At 43.9% G+C, this 23,215-nt stretch overlaps 1 protein-coding gene across 1 annotated transcript in view; it reads right to left on the reverse strand.

Moving 5' to 3' along the window:
- LOC126293657 (synaptic vesicle glycoprotein 2A-like) overlaps positions 1-23,215 on the reverse strand; it is a 161,905-nt gene that overhangs the window by 106,141 nt on the left and 32,549 nt on the right. The window contains exons 2-3 of the mRNA XM_049986942.1: positions 20,985-21,158; positions 3,827-3,988 (exon numbers count right to left, since the gene is read on the reverse strand). Coding sequence (XP_049842899.1) covers positions 3,827-3,988; positions 20,985-21,158 — 336 coding nt within the window. The remainder of the gene's footprint in view (positions 1-3,826; positions 3,989-20,984; positions 21,159-23,215) is intronic.

The raw sequence follows: 23,215 nt of genomic DNA on the forward strand, positions 1-23,215 counted from the left end.
CAGTCTTTAACACTGGTAGCATGCCGCGACAGCGTGGACGTGAACCGTATGTGCAGTTGACGGACTTTGAGCGAGGACGTATAGTGGGCATGCGGGAGGCCGGGTGGACGTACCGCCGAATTGCTCAACACGTGGGGCGTGAGGTCTCCACAGTACATCGATGTTGTCGCCAGTGGTCGGCGGAAGGTGCACGTGCCCGTCGACCTGGGACCGGACCGCAGCGACGCACGGATGCACGCCAAGACCGTAGGATCCTACGCAGTGCCGTAGGGGACCGCACCGCCACTTCCCAGCAAATTAGGGACACTGTTGCTCCTGGGGTATCGGCGAGGACCATTCGCAACCGTCTCCATGAAGTTGGGCTACGGTCCCGCACACCGTTAGGCCGTCTTCCGCTCACGCCCCAACATCGTGCAGCCCGCCTCCAGTGGTGTCGCGACAGGCGTGAATGGAGGGACGAATGGAGACGTGTCGTCTCCAGCGATGAGAGTCGCTTCTGCCTTGGTGCCAATGATGGTCGTATTCGTGTTTGGCGCCGTGCAGGTGAGCGCCACAATCAGGACTGCATACGACCGAGGCACACAGGGCCAACACCCGGCATCATGGTGTGGGGAGCGATCTCCTACACTGGCCGTACACCTCTGGTGATAGTCGAGGGGACACTGAATAGTGCACGGTACATCCAAACCGTCATCGAACCCATCGTTCTACCATTCCTAGACCGGCAAGGGAACTTGCTGTTCCAACAGGACAATGCACGTCCGCATGTATCCCGTGCCACCCAACGTGCTCTAGAAGGTGTAAGTCAACTACCCTGGCCAGCAAGATCTCCGGATCTGTCCCCCATTGAGCATGTTTGGGACTGGATGAAGCGTCTTCTCACGCGGTCTGCCCGTCCAGCACGAACGCTGGTCCAACTGAGGCGCCAGGTGGAAATGGCATGGCAAGCCGTTCCACAGGACTACATCCAGCATCTCTACGATCGTCTCCATGGGAGAATAGCAGCCTGCATTGCTGCGAAAGGTGGATATACACTGTAGTAGTGCCGACATTGTGCATGCTCTGTTGCCTGTGTCTATGTGCCTGTGGTTCTGTCAGTGTGATCATGTGATGTATCTGACGCCAGGAATGTGTCAATAAAGTTTCCCCTTCCTGGGACAATGAATTCACGGTGTTCTTATTTCAATTTCCATGAGTGTATATCTGTATCTAACACAGTTGATGCCAAGATATTCGCAGTCAGCGTATTTGTTTCGAATTAAAATAGATGTTACTCTGAATGAAGACAGTAGTCTATATTGAAACATAATTTATGTAAACGTTTTAAGTTAGTCCTTGATCTTCCGGGCGGGAAGGAGCGCCTGGTCCCCGGCACGAATCCGCCCGGCGGATGTGTGTCGAACTCCGGTGAGCCGGCCAGTCAGTGGATGGCTTTTAGGCGGTATTCCATATGACTCGGCGAATGTGGGTTGGTTCCACTTATCTCCACGTACGCGTACACTACCATTACTCTACCACGTAAAATAGGGCTTACACTCGTCTGGTGTGAGACGTTCCCTGGGGGGTCCACCGGGGGCCGAACCGCATAATAACCCTGGGTTCGGTGTGCGGCGGCGGGAGGGAGAGGAGGGGGGGGGGGTGAAGTGGACTGCGGTAATCGTAGTGGGGTTGTGGACCGCTGCGGCTGCAGTCGTTTGTAGGTCCCTGGCTAACATAACATAACATAGTCCTAGATCTAAAAATTCACTCTGACGTATTACGAATCATATTCTTTAAATAAAAGACGATTCATGTGTTGCAAAGAAACTTCTTTGTCCTAAATATGAGATGTGATTGAGCTTTTCCACTCTGCAACTGTTGGTGTGGAATGTGTTCTTCATCGTTTTCTTCCAGCAGTAACTATGACAGTAAACCGTAATCACTAATTTGAGAAACTTGTGTTTCCTTGGACGAACTATTCACGACTGAGCTACCAGTTACTTGCATGTTGCGCCATGAGGCAGCACGCTCGTATACAAAAAATAGATATGTTAAAGAATTAGGTAACTAAAACACGGCCTTATTAAAATTCTATGTTTTGTCAAAATTTCAAAACAATCGGTCAAGAACTTTGGAAGATACATGATTTTGAACAAATGAACATTTACATTTTGATGTATATAGGTTACAAACACTTCTGCTAAAAACTTTTCTGCTCTTGGGGGGAGGGGGATATTGTAGTTAGGTTATGTTAGTGTTGTTTAACGTCCCGTCGACAACGAGGTCATTAGAGACGGTGCGCAAGCTCGGGTTAGGGAAGGATGGGGAAGGATGGGGAAGGAAATCGGCCATGCCCTTTCAAAGAAACCATCCCGGCATTTGCCTGAAAAGATTTAGGGAAATCACGGAAAACCTAAATCAGGATGGCTGGAGACGGGATTGAACCGTCGTCCTCCCGAATGCGAGCCCAGTGTTCTAACCACTGCGCCACCTCGCTCGGTGGAGGGGGATGTGACGGTACGTCACATAAATGGACATTTGGAGAAGGGGAAAGGTAGTTTTTGTTATGAGACTTGTGACTTATAAATTATTTCAAGACTGTGTACGTGTGCGCGATGTATAACAAATAGTGAAGAGGAACGTAAGTTATTTTTATCAAAAACAAATATCAATGTAATTAACAAAACACCGTTTTTTTTGTATATGCCCTAATCTCTGTGTAGCATAGGCCATGAAGATCAGAGACAATGCTTTGATTGAACCAGCTCTCCTGTTTTGTTTCGTCTAGCGATAAGCCGCCATTGTAGTGCTGTCTGATATTTAACGTAAGTTTTATCCGCATTTTGATAAATATAATAGAAATTGTCATTAGAAAGTGTGTATTATTGACTTAGTTGTCACCTCTCATAACTGCAACCATTAATTATAATTAACAATTTTTTTACAAAACTTCGTAGCGCCGGGAGTTAATTTCCCCTAGCAGGATTTAGTCGGCCATTACGTTGACTGTATTATTTAATTAAAATATCATGTCATAATATTAAATGTAAATGCGAGAGAATTCTCAATTTTGATCTTTCATTAATTTCAAAGTTAAAAAGAATCAAAATAGATTTGGTTTATTAATATTTAGAATATTGAGTGAGTTCAGTATATTTCATTTTGGCCACCCATCGGCAGACGAGATTCTCTCCAGTTTTGCGTTGCAGATAATGAAAAAGAAAGATTGAAAAGCATTACATTACGCAATATCTCAGTTAATCTTTGAGTAATTTGGTACATAAATAACCAGTAGCCCCTAAGACCCATATTAATAATTACAGTTTGCGTAAGATTACGCATATTTTCTTATCTAAATAGCAGCGCTCATGCAAACTATTTATTAGGAGGCGGTGAGTCGGGCGCTGTGTTTAAAAAATATTATGTCGTGCGTACTTCGGGGCAGCCGATGGTCGTACGAGTGTTATCGCGGTATAAGTTAATTAAAAGTCTCATGCTAGCCCACAATATTTAAAGCCACCTCAACAAAAATCATAAAATATATAATTATAAAAATATACACTTATACCGGAATAGGGAGCCTAGACACTGCCGCTATGTCCTCTCCCCCCCACTCCTCCCCCCTCCCTCCCCCCTCCATCCCCCCTCCCACCCTCTCCCCCTCCCCCTCCCCCTCCCCTTCCCCCCCTCTCTCTCTGTCTCCCTCGGCAACTGATACGGTTCTCTCCATGAGGACAGGGCCACATGAAAAATGTCTAGTCGGTTCATCTCGTAAGAAAGATGTGTACAAGAGAAGAAGGAGAAGGGACGACCAGCGAGACACAGTGTTAGTGACGTGTGTACTCACCCACGTAGATGGTTCCGCTGAGGAAGCCCTTCTCGAATGACGTCATGTCGAAGTCGCACTGGGCCGCCGGCGTGACGTAGGCTGCCGCCAGAGACTCGAAAATCATGGAGATGAGGCAGAAGCCGCAGACAGTCACCAGCACGTAATGGAAGCGGCCCGCCCCTGGAACACACGCGTCCCTACAAGCTGTGAGTGATCTTGCGGGCTTCCTGAAGATGTGTCTGGTGGAGGACAATTAGGATTTCACAGTGCAGTTCCTCGCGTACCAGCAATATTTACTTAAGTACGCGTTTCGTCTGGTGACATTACGGCCTTCTAGCCCACAAGCCAGATATACTCAGCAACTTAAGACTGCACTGATTGTGGTACATTAACAGCCCTTATTTAATATATGGGATGAATGTAAATGTGGCTTATCCAAGCATGGTACTATGATACCCTTTCCCAGCCCTATGGGGATTGTACGGTGTGGGAGTCCTCCATGCCCCATCCATGGAGGAGGTTTTGTTTTGGAACTGCGGTGTTTGGTCGAAGGTGTGGGTGTCAAAAAAAGGCCTCACGACAATGAACTTCTGGTGGACAGTCGATGAACAGCTGGGAATCAAGTGCCAAAACGTTCGAGTACACTGGAGAATTTTGTAAAATGTTTCAGAGTGATAAAGAATTTTCCAGAAGGTTCTAGAAATCTTTAAAATGTTCCAGAAAGTATTTCGCATCCCATCACTTTCATTTCCCCTGATATACTTTACGATTTCCAACAGTAGGTTGAAGCATGGATCTAGTCATCGCTTGTATTTGTCTTTCTGTTATGGACTATATCCCCACCAGAGAAGTATAATGGAAGATTTGAGAACATTCTTTAATATCTTGAAACATCTTGGGACATTCTGGAAAATCCGAGAACATTCTGAAACATTCCAGAAAACTCTAGGATTTTCTGGAAAACGCTAGAACATTCTGAAATATTATAGAGCACTTTTGTTTTTGGTGGTACTGATAGTTTTCCTGTAGTGCAGTATAGAGATTTTACAGTGGTAGTCGGTTATAGAGCTACGAGTGTCTGAAGTGGTTGCCATCACACTGTGTTGGCCACTAGAACACGTCCTGTCTCTTTCCAGTCAATATACTTTTCGAGAGAAAAATTAGATATCGTTGTATAATGATCTCGAGCTTTTACAAGTATTGTCGAATATCAACATAGGTTTTTTTCCTAGAAGATTTCAGAATGGTGTAGAATAGTCCGGAGTGCTTTATGAGGGTGATTTGATAGGTCTGGTAAATTTCCATGAAAGAATGGAACATATTTGTACTGCCTTCATTTTTGTAAGCCTGATTATCTCAAGGTTCGCATGAAAAATTTTAACAATTCACTGAATTTAGTTCATTTCTGACAAGCGTCTAATTTAGTGTGTCAACTGCGACTGAAAAGGAAGAAAATCGATAACAATTTGTCCATTTTATTTGGACTGTTGAGCTCCGTGGCCGTGGATAAAGATAGTTTACTATAAAAATACAGCGACCAGCCAGCTTTTTTTAAATGTGGTTTATTTATGCCAATATGCATTTCCGGTTTGCGCCCATCTTCAGCTGGCAAAATACATGTATCTTCAGTTTCTACAGTGGTACAATATCGACTACAGTTTGGATGCTGCAGCTGGCCTGTGCAAAAGCAACGATTCCAGTCATTTACTTCAATTTCGCGAGTTTAAAGTTACGCACTATCAGTTGTTCATTTTACTTACATTCTCCTCCGCATGTTTTTTCTTGGCTTTTCTTCTTTTTTGTAACAGCACAAACATTTTTTTATCACGAATTTTACACAGGCGCACTGCGTTATCCGCCATGTTATCTATGGACAGAGTTATATTTTACGAAAGTATTGAGGTTCTAGCTAAGCTACTGTTTACTAAACTTTGACTTGGGTGATAGAAGTATTCTACCTACAATGTATACAAATTTATTTATTTTTTGGTTACTTAGGCAGTACAGAAGATAATAAACTAACATAACACATTTATACAAAGCAGTAATTCATACTGCTTGTATGTGAACAAAAACTGTCAGTGGAGAACATGGCGGAAATCGCAGTGCGCCTGTGTAAAATACGTGACAAAAAATGTTTGTGCTGTTACAAAAAGAAGAAAAGCCAAGAAAAAACAAGGAGAGGAGAACGCAAGTAAAATGAACAACTGATAGTGCGTAACTTTAAACTCGCGAAATTGAAGTAAATGACTGGAATCGTTGCTTTTGCACAGGCCAGCTGCAGCATCCAAACTGTAGTCGATATTGTACCACTGTAGAAACTGAAGATACACGTATTTTGCCAGCTGAAGATGGGTGCAAACCGGAAATGCATATTGGCATAAATAAAACACATTTTAAAAAGGTGGCTGGTCGCTGTATTTTTATAGTAAAATATCATTAGAAGAAAATCGTGATTCATGCTGTTATTAAACATTTTCATTTGATGGGTTGGATTACTGTACAGATCAAAGCAGAACTGGATGACGTTCACGCCGGCTCTGCACCACCATTAAAGACAATTTACTTCTAGATTCATGAATTTAAACGTGGTCGGTCAAGCACCGAAGATGAAGCATGCTCCAGCAATCCAATTGAGGTCATCACAAAGGAAGCCTTTGACAAAATCCATAATGCAGTGAACAAACAGTGCGAGGTGGGGCGATCACTCTGTTGTATAAATAATTCAAAAGCTAAGATCGCTTAAATACTGTTTACCGGTTTCAACTCACTAATGGTGCCATCATCGGATCTGTGAAAATATAACGTGACAGGTTTGATGGAGGGCTTACATGAGATACACTATACACATCACTATTAGTACAGTGCCACATACCTGAATGTAGCTTAACGTTTATAAACCATTTGGATATAACGACACATGAGGCAGACCAGCTGATATGAAATCATTGTCACAAAAATAAAAAAAACAACTGCTCTCATAGTCATTCTTTACCATCAGATATGTAAAACTGAAGTCACAAGATAAAACTACTTGGTACATGACCGCTGCTCGACTAAGAACGGTCGGCATCAAACCGCCCTATTCCGCGCTGGTTTCACCTGCTGCAGTTCTAGTGGTTCACGACCGCCGCTAGATAGCGCTGTTCCAGCAGTGAACACACAGTCCCGCTTTATAACCACTCATCACTACTACAATACAACTTTACTGTTATTGCTAATCAATACCATGCAAAGAACACTTTCGCATACACTCATTGTACATACTAAACATGCTATGCATACTACACATACTATGATGTACGTCAATTACAGAGTAAAAACAATTGAATCAAAGGCATTATCCATACTGGCGCCAAACAAAACTACATACACTACTGGCCATTAAAATTGATAAACGGATATTCATTGGACAAATATAGTATACTAGAACTGACATGTGATTACAATTTCACGCAATTTGGGTGCATAGATCCTGAGAAATCAGTACCCAAACCAACCACCTCTGGCCGTAATAACGGCCTTGATAGCCTGGGCATTGAGTCAAACAGAGCTTCGATGCCGTGTATAGGTACAGCTGACCATGCAGCTTCAACGAGATACCACAGTTCATCAAGAGTAGTGACTGGCGTATTGTGACGAGCCAGTTGCTCGGCCACCATTGACCAGACCTTGTCAATTGCTGAGAGATCTGGAGAATGTGCTGGCCATGGCAGTAGTCTAACATTTTCTGTATCCAGAAAGGCCCGTACAGGACCTGCAACATGCGGTCGTACATTATCCTGCTGAAATGTAGGGTTTCGCAGGGATCGAATGAAGGGAAGAACATGGGTCGTAACGCATCTAAAATGTAACGTCCACTGTTCAAAGTGCCGTCAATGCAAACAAGAGGTGACCGAGGCGTGTAACCAATGGCACGCTATACCATCACGCCAGGTGATACACCAGTATGGCGATGACGAATACACGCTTCCAATGTGCGTTCACCGCGATATCGCGAAACACGGATGATGTAAACAGAACCTGGGTTCATCTGAAAAAATGAAGTTTTGCCATTCGTGTACCCAGGTTCGTCGTCGAGTACGCCATCGCAGGCGCTCCTGTGTGTGACGCAGCGTCAAGGGTAACCGCAGCCACGGTCTCCGATCGGGTAGTCCATGCTGCTGCAAACGTCGTCGAACTGTTCGTACAGATCGTTGTTGTCTTGCAAACGTCCCCATCTGTTGACTCCGGGATCGAGACGTGGCTGAAAGGTCCTTTACAGCCATGCGGATAAGATGCCTGTAATTTCGACTGCTAGTGATACGAGGCCGTTGGGATGCAGCACGGCGTTCCGTATTACCCTCCTGAGCCCACCGATTCCATGTTCCGCTAACAGTTATTGGATCTCTACCAATGCGAGCAGCAATGTTTGCGATACGATAAACCGCAATCGCGATAGGCTACAATTCGACCTTTATCAAAGTCGGAAACGTGATGGAACGCATTTCTCCTCCTTACACGAGGCATCAAAACGACGTTTCACCAGGCAACGCCGGTCAGCTGCTGTTTGTGTATGAGAAATCGGTTGGAAACTTTCCTCATGTCAGTACGTTGTAGCTGTCGCCACCGACACCAACCTTGTGTGAATGCACTGAAAACCTAATCATTTGCATATCACAGCATCTTCCTCTTGTCGGTTTAATTTCGCGTCTGTAGCATGTCATCTTCATGGTGTAGTAATTTTAGTGGCCAGTATTCTATTATAATTCACCCTTATTGACGTATGGAAGTCAGGAATTTACACATAGAGTAAGCTGTTCATAACACGAGTTAGATACAACGTGGCAAGTGATTAAAACCTATATGCTGGGCTTTATCTGTGTGGGCACTACGATCTTAGGTATTGAAACGCTAAAAAAAGTACTAACGTGCTATAAAAGGCTCTCATCATTTATACACTCATTATGAACGTAGTACGAACCGACTATGAAAACTTGTATAGGCACATTAAATTAAGAAAGGTCCGGGGAGAAAAGTTTTTAGCAGTTCTGTATATGTGGTTTTCCGAGCGTAGCAGATGCACAACACCAATCATAGTTTCTGAACAGACCGCACAGGATCTCTAGAAGACCGCATCAAATATTTCAGAGAAATTATGGTCCGCCGATTCTGATTGGTTGTTCAACAATTTGCTTGGAAACCTCTTTCAGTTGTTTTTTTTTTTTAAATTTCTATATAGATGTGAATTTCTATGTTTTACATAACGTTGAGATTGCTTCCGTCAGGAGCTTTATGCAAGATTTCCATACCTTGTTGCATATCAGTAAGTTTATGGCTCGAGTCTAGCAGATGGTCACCAAAGCGGACTTATTGTGGGCACTCGTGTGCTCTCGAAAGCGCGTAGAAAACGATCTCCCCGTTTGCCCGACATAAAAGCCTTCACACCCGCCACATTTTAATCTGTATACCCCTGTGTTTCTAAATTTATCGGTGCTGTCTTCAATTGTATGCCTAAGTTTCGAGCGCAAACTATTTTTCGTGCTAAATGCCAGGACCATGCCGAACTTACGAAACTGTCGGTCTATTTTATTAGAAGATGGGCCTTGATATGTCACTGGAACATACTTTTAACCCCTGCTATTGTTAGATGGCTTTTCCTTCTTATCCCTGCTTCTTTTTTAAGTTTTGTAGACAACCTGTCCACCATGGCCGTATCATAACCACTGCTACAGGCTATATGCTTGAGAACGTCTATCTCTTGAATGATATTTACACTCTGCAGCGGAGTGTGCGCTGATATGAAACTTCCTGGCACATTAAAACTGAGTACCGGGCCGAGACTCGAACTTGGGACCTTTGCCTTTCGCGAGCAAGTGCTCTATCACCTGACCTACCCATGCACGACTCACGCCCCATCCTCACAGTTTTAATCTCCCAGGAAGTTTCATATCAGCGCACACACCGCAGTAGAGTGAAAATCTCATTCTGGAAACATCCCCCAGGCTCTGGCTAAGCCGTGTCTCCGCAACGTCCTTTCTTCCAGGAGTGCTAGTTCTGCAAGGTTCGCAGGAGAGCTTCTGTAAACTCCGGAAGGCAGGAGACGAGGCACTGGCAGAAGTAAGGCTGTGAGGACGGGGCGTGAGTCTTGCTTGGGTAGCTCAGATGGTAGAGCACTTGCCCGCGAAAGGCAAAGGTCCCAAGTTCGAGTCTCGATCTGTCACACAGTTTTAATCTGCCAGGAAGTTTCATCTATCTCTTGTCTAACGCTGCTCCGTTGCAACGGCAGCTTTGACAGCCCATGTATCATTGAGCAAAAATAGGACTTTTTATACTTAGATGGATGTTAGGATTGCGCATGAATAACAAGGTCTGTAGCTACTGGTTTGCTGTAAATGATAGACGTATGACGGCCAGCTGCTTTAGTAAGCTAATACTATTATTTCTTTCAACTTCTACTGTAAATATGATCTACTTATGCATAGAATTCAGGGCATTTAAATAATCATTGATATCTTTTCCATCACCTATGACGATGGCTATAATGTCATCTACATATCTCTTATAATGAACCGTTTTCTCTCTTAGCGCTGTATTATCCCTGAATAACTTACGTTCCAGGCTGTTTAGCGTACTAGATAGGCAGCTGCCCGTTGCTAAGCCGTCACGCTGACTGTAATACTTGTTATTAAACAGAAAGCAGTTAAACGATAGTGACGTTTCTAGCATATCGACAAATTCCACAAGTTCGGCCTGGCTCAGCTTACAATGCTTTAACAATTTATTCTTGACCACTTCAAGACACTCTTTAATTGGAATATTAGTATACAATTTTTTTTTATTTCAAAAGAACCAGAAATGCGCCCTCTGGTACTGCTACATCCTTCAAGAAACTTGCTAACTCATAAGTATTCTTTAAACTGTAAGAGGTTTCAAACACAGATAGTTCTTTCAACTTACTTTTAAGATATTTGTTCGACTTGGTATTAGACGCTTTTCTTCCTCCACAATCAGCTAATGCTTTTTTTCTACTCTGTGGGTCTTAACCTGTGCCCTAAGCTTAGGTAATTCGACCGCCATCATTTTTAAATCACACCTAGTTTTATCATCCAGCAAAAAATGCGACCGATCTATTGCTTTCGTAACTTCCGTATTGTTGTTGTTGTTGTGGTCTTCAGTCCTGAGACTGGTTTGATGCAGCTCTCCATGCTACTCCATCCTGTGCAAGCTTCTTCATCTCCCAGTACCTACTGCAACCTACATCCTTCTGAATCTGCTTAGTGTATTCATCTCTTGGTCTCCGTCTACGATTTTTACCCTCCACGCTGCCCTACAATGCTAAATGGGTGATCCTTTTATGCCTCAGAACATGTCCTACCAACTTTCCCTTCTTCTTGTCAAGTTGTGCCACAAACTCTTCCCCAATTCTATTCAATACCTCCTCATTAGTTACGTGATCTACCCATCTAATCGTAAGCATTCTCTGTAGCACCACATTTCTTCTTGTCCAAACTATTTATCGTCCATGTTTCACTACCATACATGGCTACACTCCATACAAATACTTTCAGAAACGACTTCCTAACACTTAAATCTATACTCGATGTTAACAAATTTCTCTTCTTCAGAAATGCTTTCCTTGCCATTGCAGTCTACATTTTATATCCTCTCTACTTCGACCATCATCAGTTATTTTACTCCCTAAATAGCAAAACTCCTTTACTACTTTAAGTGTCTCATTTCCTAATCTAATACCCTCAGCATCACCCGACTTAATTCGACTACATTCCATTATCCTCGTTTTGCTTTTGTTGATGTTCATCTTATATCCTCCTTTCAAGACACTGTCCATCCTGTTCAACTGCTCTTCCAAGTCGTTTGCTGTCTCTGACAGAATTACAATGTCCTCGGCGAAACTCAATTTTTTTATTTCTTCTCCGTGGATTTTGAAACCTACCACGAATTTTTCTTTTGTTTCCTTTACTGCTTGTTCAATATAAAGATTGAATAACATGGGGGAGAAGCTACAAACCTGTCTCACTCCCTTCCCAACCGCTGCTTCCCTTTCATGCCCCTCGACTCTTATAACTGCCATCTGGTTTCTGTACAAATTGTAAATAGCCTGTCGCTCCCTGTATTTTACCCCTGTCACCTCTATAATTTGAAAGAGAGTATTCCAGTCAGCAGTGTCAAAAGCTTTCTCTAAGTCTACTTATTAATTGGTTTCTTAGTCATTTGCATGATGCTGTTTTCGCGAAAAAATTGCTCTGTTTTGGCAAATTATTGAGCTTCCCGAATGCATACAGGCCGTCACCGAGCGACCTGTCTCAATCTCTCAACCGGAGTACCTCAGTACGTCGCATCGGGTCTCAGTTCGCATTGCAACTCAGTACGTTGCTATGTGCTCTAGTCTTGCACAGTAACAGTCGTGGGCTCGCACCTCAGCTAGCTGTGAGGAAGCGTCAGTCATTCTGTATGGTTGTGATACGGACACGGACAAGATTCAAGAAGAACAGACCGGACTTCATTGAAGTTAAGTACTTAATTGGTTCCTGTAATGAAGTATATTTTAACGACGTGTACATTTCGTGTCGTAGTGGGAGGAAACCATCCTCTCCTCATCCAGCCAGGAACCACAAAACATTACAAGAGGGCACAGCCAGAACACTTGTTACAGATGCAAGAACACTAGGCGACTACACACAAATACAATATCTGTAGCCTACATAACGGTCGCAGTTCGGCTAAGAATTCACGCGTTTCTCCCCGCAAGGATTGAGATGTCATACAAATCGCCGATTCGAGCGCTTTCACAGTGGTAGAATGATTCCGGTAGACAGTGTCTTTCCACATCCCCCACAAAAAGTAGTCGCAAGGGGTTACATCGGGCGAAATGCAGGCCAATGCGTCCCTGCTCCAATAAATGATTCAACTCAGTGACTCTGTTCCCTAGGAATTCATGAAGAAAGCGAAACACCTCTTTGGTGCGATGGGGTTGATCCTCCAACACTAGCTGTATGGTGACAAACTGTTCCGAAATTGTAACATAACGTTCACTGTTGATCACAGTTGTATCACTCCAAAAAAAGGGGGATTTTCGGAACCCCACAATCTCTAGTTTTGTTTATTCACGACTTCATTTATATGGAAGTCTGCTTCCTCTGTAAACCAGATGCTGTCAACATCAAATCCTTCGTTATCAGTCGCTGTGAGAATATGGTTCGCGAAGTATGTCGCATAGCCTGAAAACGGCTGGCGCCTTTGGATCTTGAATGGATACGTGCTGAAACGTTGCTGCTGAAAATCTTCTCACGACTTTCTCGAGTGTTGCACAATAATTCCAGAAAGCATGCCGACATTCTCAGGACTAACTACAATTTGCCTTGGACCAACATTCCCCGCTAGACAATCAGCCAAGCTGCTTGTCAGTTGGAGTTTGGCAAAGAGCTTCAAAACGGTTTCCACCTTGGATCCTTTTATAACAGTTTGATAACTGATCCTTGTTGCCGTAGGACTATGATCTAACCTGATTATTCGATTATCACAAAAGTAGGTTGTTCAATGGAATATATGATTTCAGCCTCTTTCATACAATATTGCAGTGCCTCTGTTATTCTAAATTAGGACGCAAATTTTCTTTAGACATGTATGCACCTTAAGGAAAGTGCGAGATAAATGTGATATTCTGGTAACTAACAGCCGGCGTAACCGCTAGAATGTTAAATGCAAGTATGCACTGTGTTCTACAGGTGCTGGATGTCAGTTTGTGGGATGGAGTTCCATGCCTGTTGCACTTGATCGGTCAGTACAGGGACGGTTAATGCTCGTGTTGTCATCCGATAATGTCACATGTGCTTTATTGGAGATACACTAGTGGCCATTAAAATTGCTACACCACTAAAATGACGTGCTAAAGAAGCGAAATTTAACCGACAGGAAGAATATGCTGTGATATGCAAATGATTAGCTTTTCAGAGCATTCACACAAGATTGGCGCCGGTGGCGACACCTACAACGTGCTGACATGAGGAAAGTTTCCAACCGATTTCTCATACACAAACAACAGCTGACCGGCGTTGCCTGGTGAAACATTGTTGTGATGCCTCGTGTAAGGAGGAGAATGCGTACCATTACGGTTTCCGATTTGGATAAAGATCTGTCGCGATTGCGGTTTATCGTATCGAGACATTGCTGCTCGCGTTGGTCGAGATCCAATGACTGTTAGCAGAGTATGGAATCGGTGGGTTCAGGAGGGTAATACGGAACGCCGTGCTGGTTCCAACGGCCTCGTGTCACTAGCAGTCGAGATGACAGGAATCTTATCTATACGGCTGTAACGGATCTTGCAGCCACGTCTCAGTCCCTGAGTCAGGAGATGGGGACGTTTACAAGACAACAATCATTTGCACGAACAGTTCGACGACGTTTGCAGCAGCATGGACTATCAACTGCGGTTACCCTTGACGCTGCATCACAGACAGGAGCGCCTGCGTTGGTGAACTCAACCTGGGTGCACGAATGGCAAAACGTCCTTTTTTCGGATGAATCCAGGTTCTGTTTACAGTATCACGATGGTCGCATCCGTGTTTGGCGACATCGCGGTGAACGCACATTGGAAGTGTGTATTCGTCATCGCTATATTGGCGTATCACCCAGCGTGATGGTATGGGGTGCCATTGGCTGCACGTCTCGGTCACCTCTTGTTCCCATTGAAGGCACTTTGAACAGTGGACGTTACATTTCAGATGTGTTACGACCCGCGGCTGTACCCTTCATCCGATCCCTGCGAAACCCTACATTTCAGCAGGATAATGCACGACTGCATGTTGCAGGTCCTCTACGGGCCTTTCTGGATACAGAAAATGTTCGACGGCTGCCCTGGCCAGGACATTCTCCAGATCTCTCACCAATTGGAAACGTCTGGTCAATGGTGGCCGAGCAACTGGCTCGTCACAATACGCCAGTCACTACTCTCGATGAACTGTGGTATCGTGCTCAAGCTGCATGGGCAGCTATACCTGTGCACGCCATCCAAGCTCTCTTTGACTCAATGCCCAGGCGTATCAAGGCCGATATTACGGCCAAAGGTGGTTGTTTCGGGTGTAGCAATTTTAATGGACAGTAGTGTAGATCTGGTGATCGAGCAGGCGAAGGCAGTAGGTCGACACTATGTAGAGCATGTTGGGTTACAACATCCATATGTGGCAGAGTGTTACCCTCTTGGAAAATACCTACTGGAATGCTGTTCATGAATGGCAGCACAATATGTAGAACCAGGAGAACGACGTAGAAATTTGCAGTCTGGGAGCGTGGGATAACCACGAGAATGTTGCTGCCGTCATACGAAGTAACGCCCCTGACGATAACTCCAAGTCCTGTGTGCCTAGCATGCATGCAGGCAGGTTGGTTGGTTGGTTGGTTGGTTGCAAGCTGACTGCCTTTTAACTAACACTGGCACCGAGGCAGAACCAGCTTCCATCAGATCTCCATCCAGCTCTCCAACGAGCTCTTGTTCGCCACTACTGATGTCTCATACGGCGGTGTTTTGGGGTCAATGGAACGCACTCTACATGGCGCCTGTGTCGGAGCTGTCCTTGAAGTAACCAATATGTAACAGTTCGCTATGTCCCTGTGGTGCCAACTACTGCTGCAAATGCAATACGATGCGCCACCGCCATGGGCAGAGTACGATTTCCTTCCCTCTAGGAAGCTAGTATTCTTGCAACTGTACTTTTTCATGCACACTCCTGCCAGAAATCACGTACAGTGCTACCTTCGTGCCAAGTCTTTGTGCAGTATCGCAGAAGCAACATCCAGCTTCTCATGGCTCTAATACACGACGTCGTTCAAAGCCATTGATGTGCTGATATGGAGTCCTTGTCGCCTTAAAGGTATCTTTGTCTAACAGCTCGCCAAGTGCAATCTCTAAGGTATGTTGCGTTTACGACCGTTACGTATGCATCCTAACAGTGGCGCGATTGGCGCGAACTTTGAATAGATATCATCTTTTACATGTAGAAACACAGATATCAACTGCTGTTTATGTCGCACAACTCTTTCTTAGTGTTGCGCTTTTTTCATAGTGTTGCGCTGTTTTCATAATGGTCTGCACATTATGTAACTGAGATGGGGCTGGGGTACCAGCCAGGCATTCACGTAGTTGGATGTGGAAAACTGCCTAAAAATCACTTACAGGCCGGATCAGCGACCCTTCACGGTACTGCACTGGACAGATTCGATCCAAGGAGAGCACAGGAAGTGGCGGTTAAATGCACACAGTTACCTGGGCATGTAAATATTGCATGCTTTCAAATTTTTTATCATTTTCTATTTTCTTAAAAGCAAAAGTGAGAGGAGGCATTTTGGGCACTTTCCGCTATTAATATCTTAGAAAATGTACCAGATTATTTGGAACAGAAAGTGAAACCGGCAAACAACTTATTCGCATTTGGTAGCCCTACAGGATCCAACAGTAGATGATTATCTTCAGCTAGATATGCTGCACCTCTAGAAACTCGTGGACGCACTTCCTCGCCATATTAAGGCCATTATACATATTATTGGTAGTGTTAAACGGTATTTAGCATGATGTGCACATGCACACACGCCTGTTCCAGCATGACTCTGATACACTGTGTTCACCGTAATAATCAACCTTATGTAACCACTACATCATGTATGCCTCCGCGTGTGACTTGAATCTCATTGTGGCGAGCTGTGTCCAGTACGGTCACGTACGACCACAATCACACGTATTATGCTGTGTTACCCGCACACAGAGTGAGCGATAATGCGGGACAACAGCTTTACCGGCGAATTTAATTTGGACAGCACTGGCAGCCAGATGGTCCCACTAACCTGCAATGATGTCAGCAGTTGCAGTTCAGATGTAAAAAGAGACGAGCAGATAAACAATATAACTTAGAAGGTCACTTAACTTTTAAAGAGAATGAAATAACATTCGACAAAATTCCAGCACTACCGCATGCTTCTTGGGTGACCAGACGAAAAAACATAAAATGCTCTCGTTCTCACCTAACATAGCATTCTAATTACAAACAAGAGTGATCAAAATTTCTGACTTAAACAAAGGGTAATTTTTCTGAGCGAGCTATGTGTGATGAAACAGCATACTGGAAGGATTTCACCGTACTTCTGACTACCGACGCCACTGAAGGTATTAATTACATCAGTCGTCTGATGATCCATTAGCTTCTTCCTTACCCAAATCGGAAGAATACATTTCATTTCGGGAACTGTAACCTGCTACGTTGATAACGAGTTTCTACAATAGAATCCACGGAGGCACGAAAGCGCCGCATTTTCCCTTTTTTTATGATGAGACGTTCTATATACCGCCAGCGTTCGACAGTGACGTGTAAAAAACCTGCTTGCGTTAGTGCGTCTGGTAGCTTAATGGTCGGTTATTTCTCGCGACAAACCCCTTAACTTCGCTCCAGATCAGTTCTGTTGGAATCATATTGTAATGATACAGTAGCAAAAGTAAAAATGCAGCATTTATAAGGTGTGATCGATGCTGTGAAAATAATTGTTCTTAATGATTTTACGACACTTACCACTGTGGTTCGTGTGAGACTACATCTGCGGTATAAAATTGTCATAGTCCAAATAAAGAATATTCGGTTTTTACTTTTGTCCTAAAAATAAAATTGTTATGTTTTCTTAATTTAAGCAGGCCTTTATTAACAATCTTTCATCAAATATCGAAAGTTAAGAATTTACATTTGAAATTAAAACAGGACTTTCGCGTGCAGTATGTAATTAGAAACAGGAAGAGTACAGTATTAATAAAAAGTTGATGATGAAATTTAGAATTACGGGATTTTGGTATTTCAAATTGAAAGAAAAACGAAAGATAACCAAGGTGAGATTTGAACCAGCGATACATGAACTTCACCAGATTAACGCTCCACTACGATACAGACTCCGCTTTATATCCATTGACCATTTGTACCTCAACTGTATCAAATATAGTGCCTCGAAAAGCTTCAATGCCGATTTTTCCTGTTAATTTGTGAAAAACATTATGTACAACCTATTTCTCGCCACTCTTTAACCGCGTTCCACACGCATGTTTCACTACGGAGCAGGAAAAAGCCTGAGCCATTTTCATACTGCGTATTAACAGCGCGACAATCGGAGGACAACGGTAGAGAGACCGTGACTGTACAGGATTTTTGAGATAAAAACTACACAGGTAAAGCATGATTAAGAAAAACATAGATGGCTGTGAATATATTAGAATATCTTAGTTTCATTTGACGTAACTTAGTAATAAGATAGCCATTACCTACAGAATACAGACAAAATAATGTGAATACCTGCACTTACTTGAGGTTGGTTTATTAATAAGGGGTTGGGCCCTCATTTGCCCGTAATACATCTGCAATTATTTCTTAGAATACCGGTATATAATGACTGTATAGTTTCCAGTGGAATGTTATGCCACTCTACAATCAGAACCTCTTCTAACTCCTGTAGTGACAAGGGAGGCGGAAATCTGCTCCGGAGTCTCCGCTTCAATACCACCCACAAGGGGACTGTGCTGGCCAGGGAAGACGCTGCAGTTCAGTTGCAGGCTCCTCATACCACGATTGTACCGTTCTGGCTGTGCGAATGGGTGCATCATTGTTGGGGAACAACATTTCAAGTACGAGGTGCACCTGATCACCTAAAATGTTCAAGTAATCGTTGGCTGTAACACGGCCTTTGAGAGTAATGACAGGACCAGCAGAATACCATGATATGGCTGCTCGCACCATCACACTTCCACCTCCATGCTTAAAAAAATGGCTCTGAGCACTATGGGACTTAACATCTGTGGTCATCAGTCCCCTAGAACTTAGAACTACTTAAACCTAACTAACCTAAGGACATCACACACATCCATGCCCGAGGCAGGATTCGAACCTGCGACCGTAGCAGTTGCGCGGTTCCGGACTGAGCGCCTAGAATCGCTAGACCACTGCGGCCGGCCCTCCATGCTTAACTGTGGGAATAAAGCATTCAGGATTGTAGGCTTATTTTGGCGTTCTCCAGACGTAAATCCGGCCCGATGTCTGAAATAACGAAAACGTTGACTCGACAGACTATAAGACGTGTTTCCACTGATCAGCCATCCAGGATTTATGCTCCCGATATCACGTTTTACGCTTCTTTGCATTCGTTGTCGTCACTGGTGGTTTCGTTATAGCAGCTCGTCCACGAATATTCGCTTTATGGAGTTGTCGGCGGACACTGTCGATGGATACGGGGTCTCGATGATGGCTATTGAGCTTTGCAGTCACTTTAGCAGCCGTAGTTTTGTATTGTCTTAGCGTACGGCGATCTCTGTCATTTAGCTTTGATTTGCGCCCAGTATTACGTTTACACGATGATATCTTTCCATGCTTTGTCTAGGCTGTGATGACTACTGCAACAGTTACTCTCGAAACATCTAATAAGTTGGCTGTCTTGGTTACTGATGCTCCGGCTAATCGCGGCCCCACAATCTGCCCTCTTCGAAACTCTGTTACATCTATCTTGCACGTTCACCTCGGCCTTTGAATGCAGGTGCGAATGATGTTTGGTTTGTGGGGCCCTCAACTGCGCGGTTATCAGCACCCATACAAAGTCCCAATTCTTACACTGTCCAATTTTTGCACAGTCCAATCTAGTCACTGTCATGAGTGATGATGATGAAATGATGACGACAAAACAAACGCCCAGTCCCCGGGCAGAGAAAATCCCAAACCCGCTCGGGAATCGAAACCGGGACCCCGTGAATCAAGAGGTAGCAACGCTAGCCACTAGACCTCGAGCTGTGGACGCAGAAACGGAGTATGCACTACGTAAACGACCTGCACTGATGCCTGGTCCGTACTGAACACGCGCAGTCCAGCACATGTGCCTTATCCGCGTTGTTGCCCGTCAGATACAACCATTCCATTACTAAGAATGTTCACATTATTTTGCCTGTCCCTGTAACTAGGGCTTACTTCCAAGAGGGTAACAACACTAGTGTATGTGTGCTACGGCTTCTACATCTACGTCTACATCCGTACTCCGCAGCCACCTGACGGTGTGTGGCGGAGGGTACCTTGAGTACCTCTATCGGATCTCCCTTCTATTCCAGTCTCGTATTGTTCGTGGAAAGAAGGATTGTCGGTATGCCTCTGTGTGGGCTCTAATCTCTCTGATTTTATCCTCATGGTCTCTTCGCGAGATATACGTAGGAGGGAGCAATATACTGCTTGATTCCTCGGTGAAGGTATGTTCTCGAAACTTCAACAAAAGCCCGTACCGAGCTCCTGCAGAGTCTTCCACTTGAGTTTATCTATCATCTCCGTAACGCTTTCGCGATTTCTAAATGATCCTGTAACGAAGCGCGCTGCTCTCCGTTGGATCTTCTCTATCTCCTCCATCAGTCCCATCTGGTACGGATCCCACACTGGTGAGCAGTATTCAAGCAGTGGGCGAACAAGCGTACTGTAACCTACTTCCTTTGTTTTCGGATTTCATTTCCTTAGGATTCTTCCAATGAAGCTCAGTCTAGCATCTGCCTTGCCGACGATCAACTTTATATGATCATTCCATTTCAAATCACTCCTAATGCCTACTCCCAGACAATTTATGGAATTAACTGCTTCCAGTTGCTGACCAGCTATTTTGTAGCTAAGTGATAAGGGATCTATCTTTCTATGTATTCGCAGCACATTACACTTGTCTACATTGAGATTCAATTGCCATTCCCTGCATCATGCGTCAATGCGTTGCAGATCCTCCTGCATTTCAGAACAATTTTCCATTGTTACAACCTCTCGATATACCACAACATCATCCGCAAAGAGCATCAGTGAACTTCCGATGTCATCCACAAGGTCACTTACGTGTATTGTGAATAGCAACGGTCCTACGACACTCCCCTGCGGCACACCGGAAATCACTCTTACTTCGGAAGACTTCTCTCCATTGAGAATGACATGTTGCGTTCTGTTATCTAGGAACTCTTCAATCCAATGACGCAATTGGTCTGATTGTCCATATGCTATTACTTTGTTCATTATACGAATATGGGGAACTGTATCGAAAGCCTTGCGGAAGTCAATCATGACGTTTCTGTTTGTCTACATCAGGCGTATTCTTATGATGAATATAGTTTGGTCCCGCAGTGTGTGACGCCTGGCGCTGCACCCACCTGTCATGGCGACGGCCTCTTCGAAAGGTGTGGCAGCGCCCTCGGCTGACCCCACTGCACCGCCATGTTGCGCCCCGTTGGACAGCCGCTGCGAGTCCTTCCCCGACCCCAGGTCGGCGTCGTCGTCGGGACGTATCTTGTACACCCCGGCGCCAGTCTCCACACGCTCCTCGTCTGCCGATGCAACAGACGGCGAGCGTCGCATGAGAAAAAAACAACTTCACAAATGGAAAGCATCAAAATGTGGATCAATGACAGTATCCAAAGACATATTACCAACCTACCACGTAGACGGTAACGCCGTGTAACGGTACGTCACATAAATATTGACATTTTTATCGGTTGTAAACCGTAACTAAGTATTGTATGAATATAATTAGTGTAAAAGATATAGTTGATGTTCTTGAAACAACTGATTTGCAGTTGTTAATTAAAGAGTAGCATCTTTTTTTAATGTCTATGAAAATAAAAAAAGGATCAAAAGAGACGCGATTGTACGGCCGAGGAGGAAGGACGTATTTTGTGGTTCATACACTGTTTTGATTCGCTATATGGAAGGCAGCCGTTAAGCGGCTACACGTATTTTATGTAAGTTATTCGTATTTATTACTAAAATAAACTTGTTATTATTATTACAAAATGAAATTCTTTGTAATAGATGTCACATCAAATTCTCGCAGTGGCTGATTATTTTTAATAAGCATTTTTTCAGTAATTTGCGCTGCGAGAAGCTCACCTTCCGATACAGCCTCTGGTCGGCCATTACGTGCCGAAGTATTAATTTATTTTTAGTGTTAACAGTAACTGTAAATGCGAGAGATTTCGTTATAATAAACTTTTTAAATTGCAACAGATAATTAATTTACGTTAAAGTTCATGTTTTTAAACTATACAGATTCCGTGAGTTCAGTAAGTTTTATTTTGGCCGCTTCAAGGCAACAATCGAAATTATCTCGAGCCTTGCTTTGCAATAAATAAATAGAAATTAACAAAATTACATTCAATTCAGTTAACGGCAACTATATTTCAGTCATCAAGTTCAAAATCTAAAGTTGGTACATGAATAACTGAGGCCTTTCAAGAACCCGTTTCATATTTACTTATGCACGTAAATAAAAGTGATAAGAAAAGACAATATCCCTGAGAGAAAGAATCATGCTGATAAATTAAAAATAAAATATATAAAAAACATATAAATAATTTCCTTTGTATATAACGAATAACGACCCTCAAACGGACGTCACAAACTGACGTCACAGCCGTTGAAAGTAGCCCGTCTAAGTAAAAAGGAAATGCTGTGAAATTACAGAAACGAAGAGCGGAAAATACTTAACCATTTATTTACACTGAAAAATTCAGTGAAAAATACATTTATAGAAGACGCTGGAACTGACCGACAGAAACATCAAATACATTCATGGTGACAATTACTGAACTACACTGAAGAGCCAAAGAAACTGGTACACCTGACTAATATCGTGTAGGGACCCCGCGAGGACACAGAAGTGTCGGAACACGTCGTGGCATGGACTCGATTAATGTCTGAAGTAGTGTTGGAGGGAATTGACACCATGAATCCTTCAGGTCTGTCTATAAATCCGTAAGAGTACGAGGGGGTGGAGGTCTCTTCTGAACAGCAGGTTGCAAGGGACTCCCAGATACGCTCAATAATGTTCATGTCTGTGGAGATTGGTGGGCAGTGGAAGTGTTTAAACTCAGAAAACCGTTCCTGGAGACACTCTGTAGCAATTCTCGACGTGTGGGGTGTCGCACTGTCCTGCTAGAATTGGCCAAGTCCATCGGAATGCACAATGGTCATGAATGGATGCAGGTGTTCAGACAGAAGAGTCGTATGTAGATGTATGAGATGTCCCATATCACTCCAACTGAACTTGTCCCATCCACCAACTTGAACAATCCCCTGCCGACAAGCAGGGTTCAAGGATTCATGAAGTTGTCTCCAAAGCCATAAAACCCATCCGCTCAATGCAATCTGAAACGAGGCTCATTCGACCAGGCACCATGTTTCCAGTCATCAACAGTCCAGAGTTGGTGTTGACGGGACCAGGCAAGGCGTAAAGCTTTGTGTCGTACAGTCAGCAAGGGTACAAGAGGGGACCTTCGGCTCCAAAAGCCCACTTCGATGATGTTTCATTGAATGGCTCGAAGGCTGACACTTGTCGATGGCCCAGCATTGAAATCTGCAGCAATTTGCGGAAGGGTTGAACTTC

This window comes from Schistocerca gregaria, chromosome 10 (assembly GCF_023897955.1).
Source record: "Schistocerca gregaria isolate iqSchGreg1 chromosome 10, iqSchGreg1.2, whole genome shotgun sequence".
NCBI classification, from domain to species: domain Eukaryota; kingdom Metazoa; phylum Arthropoda; class Insecta; order Orthoptera; family Acrididae; genus Schistocerca; species Schistocerca gregaria.